A 22,287-nucleotide genomic window follows, 5' to 3' on the forward strand; every position below is an offset into this window, starting at 1 on the left:
TAAACAAATAAATATAAACAGTGGAAGAAGTTATCTTTAATTTGAAGTAATTCAAGTCAATAAAATTGCCGGATTTTATTTTATTAACTTTTCAAACTTTTTTATAGGTAATTCATTTAATTAATATTTAAGTTTTAAAATAAATTATAATTTTATAAATTATTAATTTATTTAGGAATTGTTTCAACATCTTCCTTCACAATGTCTAACATGATCAGATTCACTTAATCGTCTATCAATGTGAGCATTTAATGAGAAATAAATCCAGGATAATATGGAGCATGTGATTCATTAAATGGTCACATTGATTAATGCTTAAGTGAATCTGGCCATGTTAGACATTGTGAAGGAATATGTTGAAATAAATCCTAAATAAATTGATAATTTATAAAATTATAATTTATTTTAAAACTTAAACATTAATTAAATGAATTACCTATAAAAAAGTTTGACAAGTTAATGAAATAAAATCCGGCAATTTTATTGACTTGAATTAATTCAAATTAAAGATAACTTCTTCCACTGTTTATATTTATTTGTTTACTTAAAACTGTCAAATTCTTCCACTATTAGCCATCCTAAATTAACAACATCACAAATATGCCAAGTTCACGTTTTACTTGCGCTCCAGTGTAACCAACATTATTTTTCAAGCGCTTACCATACATTTCAATAGATTGACTACGAGTGAGAAATAATGTGACCAGGCATTAATGCTCCAAGCTGTACAACAGTATTCAAGCTGAACAGTAAAATGACATTTCATTTATAAACGCCATCTATACTATATTTCACAAATAATGATTGATTTCAGTATAGTTTGGGTCTGAAAAGTTCACAAACATACCTAACATTTACGTTAATTTCGATATTATTTCGGTATGATTAGGGCATTATTCGTAAAACGTACCTAAACGTTATCAAAAGTATACTATGTCCAAAACACTTAAAATATACCCAAAATTTCGGTATGATCGAATTCGCTAGGGCTAGTTAGAAACCATTTATATAAATTTGACATACTGTTTATTATAACCTAAATTGTTATCTCTAATTAATTAAGTTACATACGAATTGCATTAAAAATGTTTCCCAATAAGACAAGAGATATCGCACACATTGACAATGGTGCTGCCTCGATCGTTTATACACGATTCTTATTTTCAACTAAATCCAGAAATATCGGTAGTTTATTTAACGATTTAGCGTGGAATGCCCCATATTTATGATATTACTATTTATTTAACATTATAACTATATTACCTATTTTTAATGAGTTCAGTATGAAATAAGAGTTTTATTTAATACTCACACTTATGGTGAGTAAAGATCTTAATTTTTCCAAGATTTGAAAGTCTTGAATTATTGATTGTAATTCATCCCATTTCAACTCAACTTCTTCATGTAACATTTTCTCCTCTTTAAAAATATAAACAGAATGTATAACCCCAGTACATTTTTATATTTTCAAAAGAATTAAATAAGTATAAGACTAACCGTCACGTTTCGAGGTTGACCTTTTATATTGTATTCGAAATCTAAATGCTTCCAAAAAACTTGAAACGACAATTGTTAATACTATCATTGTAACTAAATAAAAAGTCATGAAATAAAATCGAGTATAAAATCCTACTATCACTGCATAAGCATTCATTAATATAAACCAATTATTGACAACGGTTAATTCGAACAAAGTCATTCCACTTGCCATTAAATTATCAAATGTATTCAAATAATAATATCCTAGCGTTGTACTTCCATTTACTGAATATTTGTAAAAGTCTTCCACTGTTGTATTTCTATCAACAAAGTTACAATTAACCATGAATTAAATTTAAAAAAAAATATATATATACATATATATATATATATATATATATATATATATATATATATATTCCAATTTATATATTAGAAATTTATACTTACATGCAACAATTTCGCATATCATAACCAGCAAACATTTCCATACCAATAATCGCAAAAAAATAGTATAGAATAAGCATTACAATAGCAGTGGAACACATTAATGGCGAAAGTATTACCAATGTACCAAAAACATCGCGATAACGTTTTTTTATTTTAAATAATCGCAAAAGTCTTAACGGTCGAAATATTACAAAAAATGTTGCATTTGGAAATAATGATAAGCCACAAGCCGCAACTAATGACATTACCGATGCTCCTAAATCAAAGAGATTCCATCCAGAACTAAGATATTGCCGAATTCCTAACCCAAGAACTTTTGTTAAAGCTTCGGTAACAAAAACTATAAAAATTTGAATAATGTACAAAATAAATTAATCAACATAATAACAGTATAGTTTATTTAAAATTGTTTGCTTTTTTATACTATTACTTACAACCCCCAAAAGCGAGTGTGTCCCAATCAGCAGCAAATTTATGAGCTGATACTACTTGATCAGTTGACGATTCCAAGAGTCTAAAAACCATGGCTACTCCATTTAATATTATGGTAGTATCTATTAAAAAAAAGTTGTCCAGAAAAAAAAAAATTTTTGAATCACTATCACCAAGAAATGTACTTGCATTCCTACTTCACAGAATTGAAATTTATATTGAATCAAGTAGTAAGTTATTATTTTATCGAAGAAAATACTTTATTTTTCATTTACTTTTTTTATGACTATGATTACTAAATTTGAGCTTTATTTGCCTCGATAAAACGACACATCTAATTGATTCAAGTAGCGTTCATTCTAAGTTCAGAACTTTCTTTATTAGTATAAATAATACTCGGCGATATTATTAAATACTCACAGACAAAAGTTTCAAAATAAGGCCATCTGATAGCAATATGTGCTCCATAACACAGCATTTGCAAAGGTTTCCAAGCTGTATGATACCAAGGAATCCCTGAGTATTGTGGTTCCCATTCTAGCGTTGTTACATCATAAACCATAAGGAATTCTTCACAACTTAAAGCACCACTATTAGAAGCATTCATATGACGAAACATTAAAATAATATCTAACATACCTAAATTAAATAACGTATATTTTAAAAATATTTATTCGTACAGTTAATTTCAAAATTGAATATTTTAATAACATACTTTTTTTCGGGGCATAATAACGCATTAATCCCTCAAATTGTTTGAATTTCATTTGATCAGGATTTTGTTTTGAAACAAGAAGTTTGAATGCATGTTGACATGCTTGTCGTTTATGTAAAAATAATTTTTTAAATTTATCACGTTCGGCAGATGTAAATGTTTCATTCACAACTGCTAACATGAGATTCATCATAACATAGAGCATCATAGATAAATAAGATACAAAATATATCGCATACCACTTGCTTTTAGAGAATGAAGGCATCATCACATCAGGAAAACTACAAAAAAATGTGTTTTATTGCTGAGCTTTCAGATGTGCGATTTGAGACTTTATACAACGGTAAATGATATGAATTGTTATGGTATTATCAGTTAAAAAAAAATATGTTCCCTAGCAAATTCGTTTATAGCGACAATTTAAATTGATTTTGATTACATTTTCGGTATAATAGAAAACGAATAAGATTCTGGTAGATTTTAAGAATTATACCCAGATCATCTCATGCTATGAGTATATTTTTTAATTTTTGACACTCAAATACTACTAAAAAAATATTTTATCGGTATAATCGAATTCACTAGAGTTCTCTTTTAGAAGCTACTAGATGCGAATACCCGCTTCGCTGGGTTTTTTTTGGTAGTGTACTTATTAATATATGTAATTTTCTGGAGTGTTCTAAAAGTTTCGAAAACGATTTGATAAGTTCTAAAATATTTGAATGTCGAATATCACTTAAAATTTATTTTTTTATCTTTTTTATCTTATCTCTCTAGAATATTTTCCGATTGGGTTGTTCGGATCATATTCGTGTGATTAACTTTTGAATATAATGCGGAATTTTTCACAATGTTTCAAAATTTTTAAAACAATCCAGAGTGATCTAGACTGATAAAAAATTTTTAAACTAATTTAAAACATTAACATAGATATCAGAATTTTACAGAATGTTATCGAATTTCCAAAACAATCCAAGACATTCTAAATAAATTAGAATCATTTTTTATTGATTTAAATCAACTACACTGAGAAAAAATTTCTCTTCGGACAATTAAATTGGTTTTGTTAAATTCTATTAAACTAATATTTAATTGGGACAGCTAAATTTTATTACGTCAACATAATCTATTATGTCATTTTTAATAAATGATTAAACAGACTCTATTTGGTTGATGCTAATACTTCATTTGCTACGATAATAATATCATTTGGTAAAGTTAAGAAAATATTTATTTGATAAACAACTAAATTATTTTGTAGTGCCAACAAATCCAAATATTAAAGCAAAATATCATTATATTAACTCTAATAAATATTATTTAGACACAAAAAAATATATTCATTTAGATTAAATTTATATATTTGTTCGAAGTTAAAAAATATATAGTTAAACCTAATGATTATTGATTTAAAAAGTTATGGTGCTAGGCAGCAGTAGCGGGAGTAGTTCGGTGCTCGCCACTAGATCGCGCCCACCATTTGTAGTGTCCCTGATAAGAAACTTATTTCAGAATTATTATATTCGCAACTTGAAGCATTTATGGGACGTGTTTCCGCGGCTGTTTTGATAGTAATATAGGGGGGTATCCTGTATTACACTATGACATTATGTTTAATATTAATGTTTCCCTGAACAATTTTTGTCATAGTACCAACAAAAAGTACGTAATAAGGAAATAAATTATTTTTCTAAATATGCAATTATTTGGTTGCTAAATAAATATTCTGTCATTTTAAAATAATATTTAACTACTATTAATAACTCATTCTCTAAGGCTGACTAATATATTTCATTATGACTACTTTATGCTACCTATTTAACACGTAGTTATCTTTACTAAATATTTTGCAGTTTCTAATAATTTGTTTTGTTGGTGGATTATAAAATCTTTAGTTAAAACAAACAAATATATGATTGGTAATGGGCAATCAAATCATTTTGTTGTCATGACTAAAATTTAGTTGTCAGAAGAAATATTTTTCTCAGTGTAAGTTCAATTTGGAGCATTCCGAATGTGTCTCGAAATTCTTAGAAGAATTCCAAACATTATATACTGATTGGAATAATTTTTGAATGATTTAAAAAGTTTAAATAAATTTCAGAAATTTCCAGATCATCCTAGAAATTTACAGATCAATCTAGAACATTCTGGACAAATTAGAATCATCTTTATGACATTTAAACAACTAAGTATAATTTGGAGCTTTCCAAGTGATTCTCGATATTTTCCGGACAATCCAGAAAATTCTAGACTGGTTAATATATTTTTGAATGATTTAAAAAATTTTAAAATATTTTAGGATTTTCCAGGTCATTCTAGAAATTTAGCAAATAATCCAGAACATTCAGGACGAATCATTTTTAATTGATTTAAATCGACTGAGAGCAATTTCAAACATTTTAATTGTGTCTTGACATTTTTAGAACAATCCAGAACATTCTAGACTGCTTAGAATAGTTTTTGAATAATTCAAAAAATTCAAATACATCTCAAATTTTTTTCGATTTTCAGATCAATCTCAAAATTTTTAGAATAATCTGGAACATTCTAAATCAATAAGAATTATTTTTAATAATTTCAAGTATTTGGATATATTGTAGAACTTTGAAGATCATTCTTGAAATTTTGAGAACAATCTAGAACATTCTAGAACAATCTCGAATATTGTAGAAAAGTTTTTAACATTGTCACTCGACAAAGGCACTCAATGCCATTCAGGACAATCTCGAGCTTATGTTAGCCATACAATGTCTAAGAAAAGGATAGAAGTATCCCATCAAACATTTCTACCACCCACATTCACCCACTTCCACCCACCGTAACCAAACTCCCTTACTTGCAAGTGCAGATCAAGGGCTACACCTACCACTGCAACCATGAGTGGGTGGCAGTGAGTAGTTATGGAGAAAAGGCTGGACATACCAACATACACTTTCCTTTTATAAATATTAGGGTGTCTGTTATTTACCAAATTAGATTTGTTTACTGGGCTATGATAAAAATCATTTATTTGTGATCCAAAAATAATAAAAAAAAAATAAAAAAGTTTATTCTAACGCCGTTTAACCCTGCCTAAGTAATGATGCATTCTCATTTTAGTACAATAAGAAAAATTTTATTACTTGCTTAAAAATAAGTGCACAGTAATAACTAATTAAATTTTTGTAGGAAATTTCCCGCTCTTCCAAAAAAGTATGTTATGTTTTATTCGTGAATTCAACTGTTTAAGAGATATTAAAGGTCAAAGTTTGATTTGTTTAAGAAAATTGGCATCTTTATTTGAAATTTGATAACTCTCCAACACGCAGACATAAAACTGAGCGCTATAAATTTTCTCGTAGGAAATTTATCGCTCTTCAAAAAAGCTTCCTTACACTTTTTTTGTAAATCCAACCATATAAGTGATATGGAAGCTCAAAGTGTATGGATTGGAAAAATAATGTTTTTCGATTAAAATTCAAGCTTTTAACAATTATTTGTCGGAAATATACCGCTCTACAAAAAAGGTTTCTTTGATTTTTTCAATAAACTCAATCGTTTAAGAGATATTTAAGCTTTTAGTTGAGAGTAAAGTTTCACAAAGCAACTCGAAATTTTGCTTTGATGATAAAAAAAATTTCTTTTATTTCGAGTTTGAATATTTCTTAAACGGTTAAGTTTTCAAAAAAAATCAAAAAAACCTTTTTTGTAGAGCAGTAAATTTCCGACAAATAATTGTTGAAACCTTGAGTAAATATCCATTTGCTGAAGAGTTATAGAATTTTAATCGAACAACATTATTTTTCAAATCCATACACTTTGAACTTCGATATCACTTAAATGGTTGGATTTACAAAAAAAGTGTAATAAACCTTTTTTAAAGAGCCATAAATTTCCTACAAGAAAATTTATAGCGCTCAATTTTATGCCTGGGTGCTGGAGAGTGATCAAATTTCAAACAAAAACGCCAATTTTTTCAAACAAATTAAACTTTGACCTTCAATATCTTTTAAACAGTTGGATTCACGAAAAAAAACATAAGATACCTTTTTTGAAGAGCAGGAAATTTCCTACAAAAATATATTTTAGCCATGACTGTGCACTTATTTTTAAGCAAGTAATAAAATTTTTCTCACTGTACTAAAATGAGAATGTATCATTACTTAGGCAGGGTTAAACGGCGTTAGAGTAAACTTTTTTATTTTTCTAACTTCCCGCCAAGAAAATTGCAAATTTTCAAAAATTCGGGAAGTTATTGGTTTCAGTCCGATTTGTGAAAATCGAAATTCCAAGAGATGTCGACGTTTTGAGGTTCTAGGAAGCTATTCTGACTTAATTCAAGATGATGTCCGAGTGTATGTATGTACGTGCGTACGTACGTATGTAAATATTCTGTAACTTTTGAACGGATTAACCAATTTTGATTTTCGAGGTGTCATTCGACGCGGCTTGTTATTTACTATAAACACTAAAAATTTGAGTTTGAACGGTAGGGTACGTTTGGAGATATTTAAAAAATAAAATTTTTTCAAAAATGTTTTTTTTTTGAATAACTTTTAATTCGCCCAATGGATTGATTCCAAAAAGCTCTAAAACTTTGTAAGCCCCGTCGAATGCCGCCTCAACAATCAAAATTGGTTCATTCGTTCAAGAGGAACCGTTAACGAAAGAATTAAAAAAAAAATTTTTTTTTAGTATTTTGGAAATTTCTCAAAAACGACTAGATGAATCAATTTCAAAATCTGATCAGTTGTAAAAATCAATAAAACGCGTCGATTGCCACCTTAAACGTCTCAATCGGTTTATTCGTTCGAGAGATATCGTTGTAGAAAAAATGGTAAAAAACGTTATTTTTTGAAAACAAAGGCACAAAAAAGTATTTTCGAGCTCAAAGAGCTCGAAAATGTATCCACAATAATTTTTCGAGCTCAAGGAGCTCGAAATAGGCGGGAAGTTTTGGGACTGGCCCACAGGGTCAACCGACAGACAGTTTTTTTTTTATTATTTTTGGATCACAAATAAATGATTATTATCATGGCCACGTAAAAAAATCTAATTTGGTAAATAACGGACACCCTAATATATACATATATATATATGTATATATATATATATATATTGATTAGTGAATAAAAAAAAAAAGTATATTAGTGACTCCTCGGATTTCAAATTTTACACAAAGAAAAAAATTATTTACTTACTTGGCTGTTGTCAATAGAACAAAGAGACTAACGAAGCTGTCTTGCAAGGTTGTAAAATAACGATTTGTTTCAGAAAACATAAAATAACCCAATACCATATAAATAATAATAAAAAATAATAAAAGGCCAAGCATATCTAAAATTGGCGGTAGAGTTTGCAAAATTTGTCTAATAAATCTTCGAACTCCGCCACAATATTTGGTATCAACTAAAAAAATTGGTCTAAGTGCTCGAGTCACACGAAAATGAGATGATTGACGAATAACTACAATCACTGCTTCAAGAAACATAATCGCTAGTGTTATACACTGCAAAAAAAAAATGATTTGTTAGTCTTATTTTAAGAGGTAAAAGAGAATATAACAAAAAGTTTACAACCTTTAGCGTTGTTCGTTTATGTTTTAAGATAGTACCCCAACCAATCCATCTTAATTTCAGCGCTAATTCCACACCAATTGTTAACAATGCTAATAGTTCTATAGAACCGTGCATCCAAACTGGCAACTAAAATCAATTTAGTTATTACTTTCACTCTAATGGAAGAGGTGAGAGCAAAATGAATCTTGAGAAAAAAAAATTTTTTTGAAATTTTCCGCTTTGAAACTTAATGATAAGTTAAAAAAAGCCCATTCCAAGATTTTTAAGTTACTTTGCAATCTTCAAGTCAAAAAACTTGAAAAGTCGGTTGCTCTCCCTCTTTTTACTCTTATCAATTGTGTCACAGATATAAATTTACTTGAAAAAGTGATACAGCTGGCTCTTCAACAAATGCGAGTGCTAATAATAGTAAAGAAGTCGAAAGATCAAGACCATAATACCAATCGTTATGAACTAAAAGATATGCTGGTAAATCTTCTGGATGTCGAGGATGTGAATCAAACTTTTCATTGTTTCGTCCTTCCTAAAACAATGTAATCAATAGAGTAATTTAAGTAAACCACTGAATCTATTATTGCGTTTTTTGATCATACTTTTTAGTAAAATCATAAAAAGCCAACTACGAAGAAGTTCAACTATTTTGTAGTTTAAATTACCGAATAAATACATAAAGATGACAATTTTCATAGAAAAAAAATTTTAAGATTTCTTGTATTATTTATCCAATATTCATTGACTATTTGATCGTATCACCACACATTATGATTTGTAATGCAATACATTGACCGTCTAAATATCAAGTTATCGTGTAAAATCGAAAAAAAAAATTTACGATTAAAGTCATTGAAAGTACATAGTTAACGATTTATTATTAAATGACTCATTTTATCCCTCGTTCTTTAAATTTTTATTCTTAGAACAATGTCGTTGTATAATGTTTGATGTAATACCTAAATTAAATCGGATAATTAATGAATATTGGATAAGTAGTACAAGAAATTTCAAATTTTATATTTTGTATTTTCTATAAAATCATCATTTTCACCGTTTTATTCAGCAACTTAAGCTACAAAATATTTCAACTTTTTTTTCTTTTCTAGACATAATAGAAAGTATGAATATTAATTTTGCGCAGCAGCATATTATTTTTATTCAATTTGAATTAAAAAAAAAATTAATGAAAAAAAAAAAAAAAACATTCGGAAACTGAAATAAAAGTAGATTTCTCATTGTTTATTTCTTAATTTCAAGCTTTCCGAAAAAAAAAATAATTCAAAAACAAATCTTTTTGAACATTTTTATGAATTTCAAAGCCATCGAAATATATAAAGAAATATTCGAATGCAAGGTAAGTAACAAAAATTGAAGCTAATGAAAAATGCTTTAAAATATTTTGCATAATAATGCACTATGAATTATGGTTTTCAAGTCATTTATAAATAAATCAGCCAAAGATAAGTTTTTCGTGAAATTGAAAAATTTTCAACGTCTACTACGTCTAAACTGAACGACCGATCTGGCTCATTTTCGAACTTAATCAAGCTATCAAACTGATAAATATATGTCAAGTTTAATTTAGATCTTTTCAGAATTGTAGTCACAATTGTAGCCACAAAACTCAATACACAAAGCTTTGGGGCTGGCCTGTAGGGCCAACCGTTTACGAAAATTGAAAATTTTCGAAAAAAAGGGAAGTTATTGTTTTCACCCCAATTTACGAAAACCGAGTTTTCATTAGATGTTAACGTTTTGAGGTCCTAGAAAGCCATTCTGACTATTTTAAGAATTATGTCCGAGTGTCAGTATGTATGTATATGTGTGCGTGTGTGTGATTTTTTCTTGTTTTTTTTTTTTTTTAAGAGGGTTTGGGAAGACTGTTGTCGTCTTCGACAGGCCTGCTGTTCGGGCTTGAATATGTCGGACTCTGTATACTGTGTATTTGTGATGTTAATGTGTGGTGGTAGGTGGTGTACCATACCGACTAAACCCGATTCCTCTGCCTCCGGCCACTGAATCCCCGCGGAAACCGCCGTTAGGCATTACTTCGCGCGGAGAGCATCTAGCTTTCGCTCTCCATTCTGATAATTGAAGTCAGTGCTTCTGTTTTTTTAGTCGCTGTTGATATTGTTTTTGGCACGTTTTCTCTCTGAGGAACAGAGGTCTTATAGAACCTTCATTGCGGAAGTACTGGTCACGTCCCAAGCTGTCCTTGATGAAAGCATCGCGTCAACTATGATCTCTGGTTCGATCTTTTGTCAAAGGACGACCTCCAGGTCATCACGCTTGGAGTTAAAACGGGAACGTACGAAGAACACATGATCTGCGTCTTCCTCTCTCCTTGACAGGACGGGCACTCCAGAGGATCATCGTGTTTGAAGTGATGAAAATACGCTTGGAAGCAGCCGTGTCCCGACAACATCTGCGTTAGATAGTAGTTGACCTTACCTTGATTTCGGTTCAGCCAGACGTCGATCCGGGGTATGAGACGATATGTCCACCTACCGTTCACTGCAGCATCCTACTGGAGCTGCCATAGGCTTATGTGTGTGTGTGTGTGTGTGTGTGTGTGTGTGTGCGTGTGCGTGCGCGCGTGTGTGTGTGTATATATATATTAAGGATATTCAAAAAAAGAACTTTAATTTTTTTTTGCTCTTACCCCCTGAAACGTTAGTGGTTGCCGAGGAAAAAATCCTCCCAAAAGATGGGCTCTCTAGCTCAACTCTAAGAGGTCGCTATTTTCATTTTAATTTCCCATATGATTAACATGGAAAAATTTATTTTTTCATTAAAAGTGTAATTACTCGTAAGCTGCTCAATTTTTTTTAATTTATACATAGATCTTTAAAGTTGCTTTTTCAAGCTTTCCAAAGCCCTATGACAAGTCAAAATTATCGCCAATTGAAACTAACAAAACTAAAAATGAAAATAAACAATTTCATTTTGAAATACAAAATCGATACTTTTCAGATAGCTTCAATTGGCGTTTCAATTATGAAAATTATGACTTATTATAGGGTTTTGGAAAGCTTGAGGAATAGGCTTTGAAGATCTATGTACAAATTTTAAAAAAATATTGAGCAGTTCACGAGTAATTACACTTTTAATGAGAAAGTAAATTTTTCCATGTTAATCATATGGGAAATTAAAATTAAAATAGCGACCTCTTAGAGTTGAGCTAAAGAGCCCATCTTTTAGGAGAACTTCTTTTTCGGCAACTACTAACGTTTCAGGGGGTAAGAGCAAAAAAAAATTTAAGTTCTTTTTTGATGCACCCTAATACATATACACTAACGCAAAAATTTAAAGAAACAGAAAAGTATCATAAATTTTTTAGTGATTTTTGGAAGGCTGTAACTTTGTGAAAAATAATCGTATCGAGATTTAAAAAAAAAGCATTTTATAGCTCGAAATCTCTAGTTTTGGCGCATTTTTATCAAAAGTTTTTAAGAGCTCCGGTTATTGCGCAAACATGAAAAATACCGCGAGACAAAAAATTTCTAAATTTTTTTTTTTCCGAAGAGCTCACGGACCGTGGAAAAGTTTTTCCAACTAAACCAATGCATAGGTCATTTAGCAAATTTATTCAGCTTCGGTTTGGCTTTTTTTTTAACTTCGTGGGACGATTTTTCGCAGAAATATCAGCCTTCAAACAAAAAATGATCCTTTTGGTTTTAATCATCGATATTTAGGATACCAATAATCGCACAGTAGATTTGAGGGTGGCGTTAGAAACTTGAATAAATTCCCTAGAAAACCTTCTCATCGTTTTCTAAAAAAAAAAAAAATTTCTTTTCATTTTAACATCCATTAGAAGTAAGTATAAAAAAATGACGTTTTTTGGTTTTTTATTAAATCAACCGGTACTCTGTAAATATCGATGAAAAGACTAATGTTGCCAAAGACTTTATTAGCTTAATGTACCCCTAATAACCCTGTAAATTTTCATATCGATCTACCGAGCCGTTTTTTGGGGGTGATCGAGCAAAGTTTTGCTAAACAATTAAAGGAACAAATTTTGATGTTTGAAGTTTGAAAAAATGTTAAAAAAAAAATTTTTGACTACTAAAATCAAGTTTTGATTTTTTTTGTTTTCTTTGACTTTATCTGAAATTTATTGAAAATTTTACATTTTTTCATGCATATTTTGATTTTCCTGAAAATTTGTGACAACAAACTACTACCTATTCCACAACTTTTCAGATGGTTCCGGTCGTGGGACCTCCGTGACTACTATTTTTTTTTTTTTGATTTTTGAAAATTAAAAAAAAGTTTTTTTCCTATTATAAATCATTCATTGCTATTTTTGTCCTTACATATTATTTTTTACACCGTTTGGTAGTATTTTCTGAGGACATTACGCAACCAAAGGATTTTCCAATTAGTCTGCTAAATTTGTTTACTTTTAAGAACGTATTTTTTAGCGAACAAAATTTAGTAAAAAAAAAAAAAGTAATGAAATTTAACGAGCTATTTGGAAAATCCTTTGATTGCGAAGAATTCTACGAAAGTACTTCAAGACGATGTAAAAAATAGTATATAATGACAAAAATAGCAATTAATGATTTATAATAGGAAAAAAAAAATTTTTTTAATTTTCAAAAATAAAAAAAAAATAGTAGCCACGGAGGTCCCACGACCGGAACCATCTGAAAAGTTGTGGAACAGATAGTAGTTTGTTGTCACAATTTTTCAGGAAAATCAAAATATGCTTGGTTTTCAGAAAATGACTTTAAAGTTTTAAAACTCGAATATAACGCGGAAAAATTTTTTCAAATAATTATTTGTACTTTTTTTCCTAAAAGTACATAGAAAAATGAAACTTTTTTATTCTCCGAATTTTTTTATTTAAACCATTTTTCAAAAAGTTATAAGCAAAAAACCATGAAAAGAGCGGTTTTTTTTTAATTTCATATCTTTTGAATCAATGATCAAAAAAATCTAATTTAGGAGGATGAGTTTTTTGATAAGTACTAAAAAATATCAAAAAATGACGAAAATCGAAATCAAAATCTTTTCAAACCGTCCGATTTGGCGTGGAATGCCGCATATTTATATATATATTAGGGTGCTTCGTTTCCGGCGAAAGTATTTTTTTCGTTGCTCATCAAGCAAAATATTGTTTTTTACACTGAAACTAAAATTCCTGCCAAGTTTGAGCTCTTAATTCCAATCCTAAGTACTTTCTATTTGATTTTAAAGATTTCCCATTTAAAATACACGTAAATTAAATTACTTTTTTTCTAACTTTCTAATACTCAGCTGCGTTTTATAATATCGACGCGGTTTTGGTCGCAAATTATAGTGCATTTAGTGTTCTTTAAAAGTGCCCTTAGTTACTTAGCTGTAATTCCAGCTGTTTCATTCGTGTCCGTTGCGAAAGTCATTTTTCCTATGAAATTGATCTTTATTGGCTTACAGAATGTGAACCAATGAAAGTATACTAAAAATGTTAATGGGAATTTCATAGAAAATTTTATTCCCTTAAAATAAAAAAGTCCTATGAGTCAAGCCGCTAAAGTCTATAGTTTCCGAGTTACAGCAATTTTAATAACTTGAAAAATGTAATCGTTTCGAATCGTTTTTTAAATCAGGAAACCAAAAAGACAAAATCCGCATCACCATCTATGAAAAAAGAATTGAATCCTCCTCGCCAAGTACGGAAACAAATTGAATCCTCCTAGACATTTTTGGACAAAATTTTATCCTCTCGGTCATTTATGGACAACGATTTGAATCCGCATCGCCATCTATTGAAAAGTAATTGAATCCTCCTTGTCACTTACGGAAAACGAATTGAATCCTCTTCGTCACAGATAGACATGACAGTTCGCGATTGGACATACCCCCGAAAATGAAAGAAAAACAGAACAGAAGGTAATAAAGAGAAATTTATTATCTGCTCAGTAAAATAATCAGTAAGTAATGTAGGAATTCAAGATTGAACTAAAAATTTTAAAAAATGAAATTGTATTTTATGAGATATAAATACTGAAAAACTTATTTAAAATTAAAATAAATCAACAAAATTGTCTTTATCTATTAGTTGTATATACTTCTTCGGTCATCGGAAAACATAGCCCTGGAAAAACTAGACCCGGTAAAAATAGACCCGGACAAAATAGAAGCTACCGACGCAGTATGAATTTTTTTCAAATTACTTCCTAATGTTTTATAAATAAATATTTTATAAACTTATTAAATTTATACTGAGAACGTACTTAATATTATTCTGCTCTGTTCTGTTGAATTATGAACATATTTCATCACAGTACCTGATTGTAAGCTCGTATGCATTAACCTATTTTCGTAGTGACACATAATCAAAATGTATGGAAAAAGGGTACATGACAAATGCAAGTAAATGTGTTGATTTTTGTAATTACTCACGCAGAAAATGTGTGAAAAAAGGCAAATAACGATTACAAGTAAATATGTTGACTTATTTTTAATTATTTTACCGAGAGACGTTTCCAAAACTTATTAAAACCGCTGGGAATTTTTGTTCTGAGATATTTATTGTTAGAATATTTTGTAGCACGAATATTTTGCCTAAGGATATTTTTCGGAAATGTTTTGTTTGGGGATTAAAATGCGTGGCTTGAAATTTTTTGAAAAACGAATAAAGAATTATTTTTAACTTATCAGGTTGTCAAAAATACCGTCATAACTACATAAACTTATTGGAAAAATAGCACAAAATTATGATTAGAACACAAATTAATCGAACTATTCTAAAACTTTTGTAAGTTATCCTATTAATAAGTTATTATGGCATATTTTCTTCGATTCATTTAGGCAACTTGTGTTGAGTTCTTTAGGGGGGGGGGGGTTAGCATTTTTGAAAAGTAGAATTATTTTTTTTTGGTTTTTTTATAGTTAAACATTTCAAGAATATTGTCCTAAAATTTCAAGTCAATCAGAGCAACTCTTGCGTTACCCTCCCCTGAGTTAAGAAAAAAAAATTTTTTTAATCAAATTTTCAGGGGGGCCTTCTTGCCTCAGGAAAATTTTTCACCCCCTCTTCAACTGAGTTGAAAAAAAAGTTTTTATTTTACTTTTTTCTTCTAAAATTTGAAACGCATTTTTCTCGAAACTACTTTTTCAAAGTTCGTGAGCACTGCTATTAAAAAACTACACTACTGATTCATTTCAAACTTGATACGCACTTTTTACGTATAAAATACCTCCTCCTGACGTTAAGTTTTAGAATTTTTTTTACATCAAGGGGATTTTCCATCTACAATATGGCGCGAATTTTCGTAAAAAATAGCAGTTTTTACTCTAAATTACCACAAAAAATGAAAATAAATCAGAGAACGTTGGGGGGAAGATTTAATAATGCTTTGACTAAATTTCAATGGTTTTTTTATTTCGCATAATTTCCAGCTAAGATACAGTGGTCACCGCAAATCGTCTATTTCGAAAGACGTTCTTGGAAAAGCTCCGTCACCGGCTCGTTTGTGTATATTTTCGGATGAAAAAATTACTTTATGTTGTTGAATCAACAGTTAATAATGTTCAAAATGTTTCAATAAATTTGCTCAATCCATACACCTTAAAACAATTCGTAAAAGAAGCGTTTTTTTCACGCTTTAACCTTTACCCCCTCCCCCTCTTTTAGGAGTCCGAATGACTATATTAACATCAATTTTGATGAATATCTTGTAAACTACTTAATTGTTCGCGAAAGTATATTAATTAGCCGTCAATCAAGTAGATTTCATAATGATAACATTGAAAAGATTAAGGGTCTCGGGAAAAAATCATCAGACCTGATCACGCATGATCATGCGTCAATTTCATGCATGACCATGCCTGAATATTGGCCAGCCATGAGTATGCGTGATCAGGCATGATTATGCTTTCTCATGCATGAACACGCATGCTCATGTGATTCACGGAGAATCACCGTGAATTGCCGTGAAATTACGGTGAATCACCGTAAATTACCGTGAATGTGTGCGTGATATCACGGTGATTCGGGGTAGAATCACGGTGATTCACGTCTATTCACGGTGATGTTCTATAATCGAACTATGGAAATTTACCGTGATTTACGGTGAATTTTTGTAAAATTCTGCTGCCCCATCGAGGTTTCATAATTTATTGCCTTTTGTTTTATACAATAAGAGTGATTTTCGCGGAATCACCGTGATCTACGACATCGCGGTGAGATCTCACGTCGATTCACTGTGATTCACCGTAACACAACGTGATTCAGGACCACCAGGGATTACTAAATTGTTGTATTATTGATTGTAATATAATAAATAAAAATATTATATATATAAATTAGTATATAAAGTATATAAATTAATTATTAGGTAATTTTTCAATAATTTAATAGCTACTATTGTATTTATATTAAAGAATAGAATATTTTAAATCAACAGTATTTTCCCCTGTCTATTTTTTTCGGGATTCACTTTATTAACGAAATAAGACCTAAGGATTAATTGTAGATTTAAATTGAAATCCAATATGTAATGAAAAATAAATAGAAAGACTTGTATTGATAAAATTGTTCATATTTATTTGTATTATACACTTGCCGATATAAAATGATAACATCTGCGATGCTGGTCCATAAATCATTATTGTTAAAAGCACTTATAATATGTTCCGTATATTCCAAAAATCAAGGAATATTTAATATTTTATTTTCGTACAAATCCCACAAATAATTAATAATTACTTTCATTGTGACTACATTTTTTTGGATCTTTAAGAATCTTTAATCCACTATGTAGGGGCATCGTTTCAAGTTTTGGTTTATTCTTGAAGAGCTGCTAAATATTCTGAAATTTAGTAAGTAGCTAAATTAATTCCTGCAAGGATCTAGATGAAATTTAACAGCAGTATCCAAACACTAATTTTATTTTATAAAAAGTTAAAATTAAGCTGATTGATTTTTGAAATTATTGTTATTATTACCAGTATGTTGTAATAATGAATTTATTAATACATGTCAGGACTGGTTGTTGGTTGGGATAGTGGAAAAATACGCATTTTTAAAAATATAACAATATTTTTATTTGTCACAGCACATAATATCACTGGGTTACATAATTAAATCGTTGATTTTATTGATTAATACTGATGAATGTTTGAGCTTATGAATACGTTATAAATTGAATACAAATTATTTAATTGAGCTCGAATAATTAATTGAAATAATTATATTGAGTCTAGGTGAAGACTTAGTGATTATTTTTAAGAGCACCAAACGCGTAAATATTTGAGTACATTGAGTCCTCGAGGAAATTGATCACTTATTTTAATTAATTGCCATGAGTTTAGAATAAATTACACTGATGTGAGTTCTTTTGTGAACACGTGGCAGTATGATAACAGAGACTACCGAGCAAGAATAAAATTGTAAATAAGTAATTGATCATCATAAAGATGTGCATAATTATAAAAATGTCTATTATTCAATTATGTGATTACTTGAAACAATTTATTAATTAATAATTAAGCACCTGTAATGGTTTCCGTTGGAGTAACCTCTTCAAAAACGTGGTCGTTGATCACTTTAATTTCTTGAGTTCTTAATTAATTAATTTCTTGAGTTCAGTTATTTGAGCTATATAAATAAGTATATAATTATATAGCTCGGTGAGTTCTTGATTTATTTAAATAATTGTTTTTCTTTATTTCCTCGAGATGAGCACAAAATTATAAGACTAATGATAACACGTGTTAACATTTGAGATTTACGTTGCGAAAGATAATGACGTCGGTCTTCTCGACACGAGGCAGGAAAAAGGCAATACACATTCGTCACACTGCGCATGCTTAAGTTTAAATATTGAAGCCACTAGACCCCAGGAGGTGCTGCCTCTAACTGCCGAAAGTACAACTACATTTTAATTCAAATGTAATTGTAATTACGTAACATTCTGCCCGCCATCAGCAACAGAGTTGATGATTAATGAGTTCTTGATTACATGATCTTTCGTTGAGCATGCCAATGAACCAGGTGAGTTATTCTTTATCATCTTATTGAGGTTCTGGTTCTACTAGTAAGAGTGCAAGCTTCATGATTGGATGAGTGAGTGTCGAGTACACTGCTTTGAGTGTAGCAACCTTGGTCAATCCATCTTTTCCAGGGTGGAGTGCGATGACACGAGGGAGAGGCCACCAGGTTGGTGAAAACCTTTTGTCGGTGAGCAGTACAAGTGACCCAACTTGAATTTGATAAGTTGGGCGTTGCCGCTTGGTGATTGCCAGCTGTCTCCGAAGATAGCTTGTAAACCAATGATTCCAGAACTGATGAACACGTTGTTGTAAAAATTGCCATCTTGACAATCGAGAACTGTTTGTATCAATGAGTGCAGGTTCAGGACTCATGTTGAGTGCTCATTTAATTAGAAAGTGACCAGGAGTGAGTGCGCCAATGTCATCAGGATCTTCTGTGATTGACGCTAAAGATCTTGAGTTCAGGATAGTTTTAATCTGTGTAAGAAGAGTCATAAATTCTTCGAACGTGAATGAAGATTATCCTACGGTCCGAGTGAGATGGTGTTTGAGTGATTTTACAGCGGCTTCTCACTTTCCACCCATATGTGAGGCTGCTGGTGGATTAAAATGCCAGGTAATACTGTTCACAGTGATGTGATCCAGTATTTCTCTTGACTCTCGAGTTCCTTGAGTAAATAACCGGTCGAGATCATTCTTAGTGCTTTTGAACGTTGTTCTACAATCGCTGTAGAGTGCTGTGCAGACGCCTCTTTGGCTAATAAATCTGCGGAATGCTGCTATGAACCCACTAGAGCTGTAGTCGCTGACTACCTCTAGATGTACTGCTGACGTAGAAAAACAGACAAAAACATAAATCCAGCCTTTGTATGTTTTTGCACGTCTGCGTCTCCAATTTTTGAGTGATATTAGACCAGCATAGTCAACTCCAGTGTGTGTGAGTGCAGATGATGGAGTGACTTGATACTGATAGCTGACCCATGAATTGTTAAGCTCTGTCAGCACGATGTCATGCACATTTTATACTTTTGAGTATAAATGAGCGTACTAGTTGTCTGCCACCAATGATCCAGTACTTTTGTCGTATGAATGCAAGAGTAAGTTAAGTACCACCACGGTACGCTCATGAGCATCAGAGATGATGAGTTTTGTGAGTGACGCATTCCGTGGTAGAATAACAGGATGCTTACTTTGGTCTTGATTTCCAATCGTCCAACTACTCAATTAATGCTGTTGGTGTCAACGAATGCAACCAATCGAGCAAATGGATGACCATTTGGCCATGGTGCGTGCTTGGAGTACATATTGATCTTGTTTGCAAAATGAATACGTTGAGCTTCTTTGATATAGAAGTTGAGTGCATGAGATACTTCGTCAGAAGTAATTGGAGTCTTGAATGATGAGTTCGGTGATTTCTCGATCATGTTACGGAGTCTAAAACAAATTGCAGTAGCTCGTAACATGCGTAGCAGTGGTATTGGCCGTTCCATAATAGGCCACCTTGAACTCATTAATGAATTCGATGAGATAAGGCCAGTCCAGGCCGTTCTTCTGCTTAAGCTCCTGTATTATCGATTGATGGACATTTAGGCCAGGACGTTGAAATCTTGAGCGACCATGGTGGGCCAGTCCACCACAAGTGATGATCACGGAGTTGAGTAGGCGTCAATCCTCGTGTTGCGCAGTCCGCTGGGTTTTGTGTGTCCGGAATAAAATTCCAGTGGCCATCTGGATCTAGATCTTGAATTTGTGACACCCTATTCTGGACAAACTCCTTCCAGCGAGATGGATGAGATTTGATCCACGTGAGTGTGATTGTTGAGTCCGACCACAAGTATGTTGGCGATTGAGTGAGATTGAGAGTGCTCTGGCAGTGTTTTATGAGTTTCACCAAGATGTGAGCTGCCGTGAGTTCCAACCTTGGAATGGTTAATTGTTTTAACGAAGCTACCTTGGTTTTTGAGCAAAGCAGCGTAACTCTGACTTCATAAGAATCCATGTATCTCGGTGGTTGAACACGTGGATGAGTGGATCCATCTTGGAATTTTTATTTCTGAGATGAGTTTGAGTTCATTCTTGAAGTTTCTCCATTTATGCCGGTGATTGGCTGCCAATGGAGTCCTAGCTAAGATTTTTGAGCCAAAGCTCCTGCATGAATATCTTGGCTCGAATGATGAGTGGTACTAGAAACTCGAGAGGATCGAACATTTGAGCAATCTCTGATAAGATGATCCTTTTGGTAAATTTTTGAGCGGAGCATGGTGGTGAGTATGTAAAACAGAACTGATCTGAGTGTGAGGACCAATACATGCCCAAAATCTTGATGCTGGAGTCTGTATCCTCGAATTCATGATTCTTGATCGCTTCCACATAATTGAGTTGTTGTAATTTTGGATAATTGCTTGCCTATTTAGCAGGAGGTAACCCCCCTCCCCCCCTGGTGAATGTGAGCAACACCACAAAGTCGGTCGCGTCGTTCACGAAAACGTTGACGTTTTAATAAAAAACGACGATGATATAAAATATAGATAACTAAGCTAAAAATAATGAAGAATGTAGATGTACTGAATATAGGAATTGTTTTCAGTGTAAGAAAAGGTATAAAATTCATGTATAAATGGGATTACGGTAAATAAAAAAATAAAAACTGTAACGGGGTAAATTTGAATTTACCGCGTACAAGTAAGTCAAAATAAAATCTATTATGCGCACTGTCGGTCATGTGCCATTACCACCCAGGGTATTCCGGGTAGGTTGCGACTAGTCGTCCGGATGTGGAAATTTCAAATGCTCGAGCGTCAGTTTCCCCCAATTAGAATAAAGTAGGAGCCCGAAGATGCCCCAAGTTGAGTGGGGAGCGAGTAATTATAAACTGGGACCGGAACGTGAAACGACATTAACCATCGGAACGATTGGACCGTCGAGACGTACAAGAGCATAACATCTGAACAGACGCCATATCAGACGCCGTGAAATTAATTATCAGGTAATTATTCAATTGATAGCTTGAGTTTTGATTGTGGAACCAAGCGATAGAATTTTTAATTTTGTTATGAGTGAAATAAATCAGGATTTTAATAGAAAATTGTAGTAATTAAGTATCGCGAAGGTTAAGCGATTTTTAAAAATAATTGTGTGTATGAGTGTGTGGAAAAGGCCAAAGGTAATTGGTTAATTTTAATAAATAAAATATTGCGAGTTAATAAATATAAGGTTTATAAGTGATAAAGGTTATAAGGTTATAAAAGGTATAAAAGGTTTATAAAAAGCATAAAAAGTTTCTAAAGTTTATAAAGGTTTATAAGGTTTATACAAGGTATAAAGTCATAAGGTTTATAAAGGTCATAAAGGTTAAAAGGTTAATTAAATAAATAAAAGGTTATAATTGTCGAAGTAATATTTAAATTATTTATAAATTATCCTTCCTCATCCTTCTCTTACAATTAAATAAATTACACCGGCCCTGACGATCCAAGATCCGGCTCTGGGAGGCCGTTATCACTTCCAGTGGCGCCCTTTGATAAAAGGACGACCAGAGTAATAGCATAGCCTTGTTATAAAACCATTAAATGAAAATGAGTCGCATGTGAGTTATACTGAGCGTGTAATATAAAGGATCCCATGACCGCTGACAAAGCCAATAGCAACATTACCGAGACATAAGGGTAC

At 31.5% G+C, this 22,287-nt stretch overlaps 1 protein-coding gene across 5 annotated transcripts in view; it reads right to left on the bottom strand.

The window, feature by feature from the left end:
* LOC103577309 (two pore calcium channel protein 1) overlaps positions 1 to 22,287 on the bottom strand; it is a 119,197-nt gene that overhangs the window by 76,887 nt on the left and 20,023 nt on the right. For all 5 annotated transcript variants that reach the window (XR_008404241.1, XM_053741896.1, XM_053741894.1 and 2 more), the window contains exons 3-11: positions 8,996 to 9,160; positions 8,638 to 8,763; positions 8,260 to 8,567; positions 3,077 to 3,357; positions 2,782 to 3,000; positions 2,364 to 2,483; positions 1,930 to 2,269; positions 1,498 to 1,799; positions 1,313 to 1,419 (exon numbers count right to left, since the gene is read on the bottom strand). Coding sequence is in view for 4 of the 5 variants with exons in the window: in XM_053741896.1 (XP_053597871.1) it covers positions 1,313 to 1,419; positions 1,498 to 1,799; positions 1,930 to 2,269; positions 2,364 to 2,483; positions 2,782 to 3,000; positions 3,077 to 3,357; positions 8,260 to 8,567; positions 8,638 to 8,763; positions 8,996 to 9,160 (1,968 nt within the window). In the remaining variant the exon portion in view is untranslated. The remainder of the gene's footprint in view (positions 1 to 1,312; positions 1,420 to 1,497; positions 1,800 to 1,929; positions 2,270 to 2,363; positions 2,484 to 2,781; positions 3,001 to 3,076; positions 3,358 to 8,259; positions 8,568 to 8,637; positions 8,764 to 8,995; positions 9,161 to 22,287) is intronic.

This window comes from Microplitis demolitor, chromosome 9 (genome assembly GCF_026212275.2).
Source record: "Microplitis demolitor isolate Queensland-Clemson2020A chromosome 9, iyMicDemo2.1a, whole genome shotgun sequence".
Taxonomy (NCBI): domain Eukaryota; kingdom Metazoa; phylum Arthropoda; class Insecta; order Hymenoptera; family Braconidae; genus Microplitis; species Microplitis demolitor.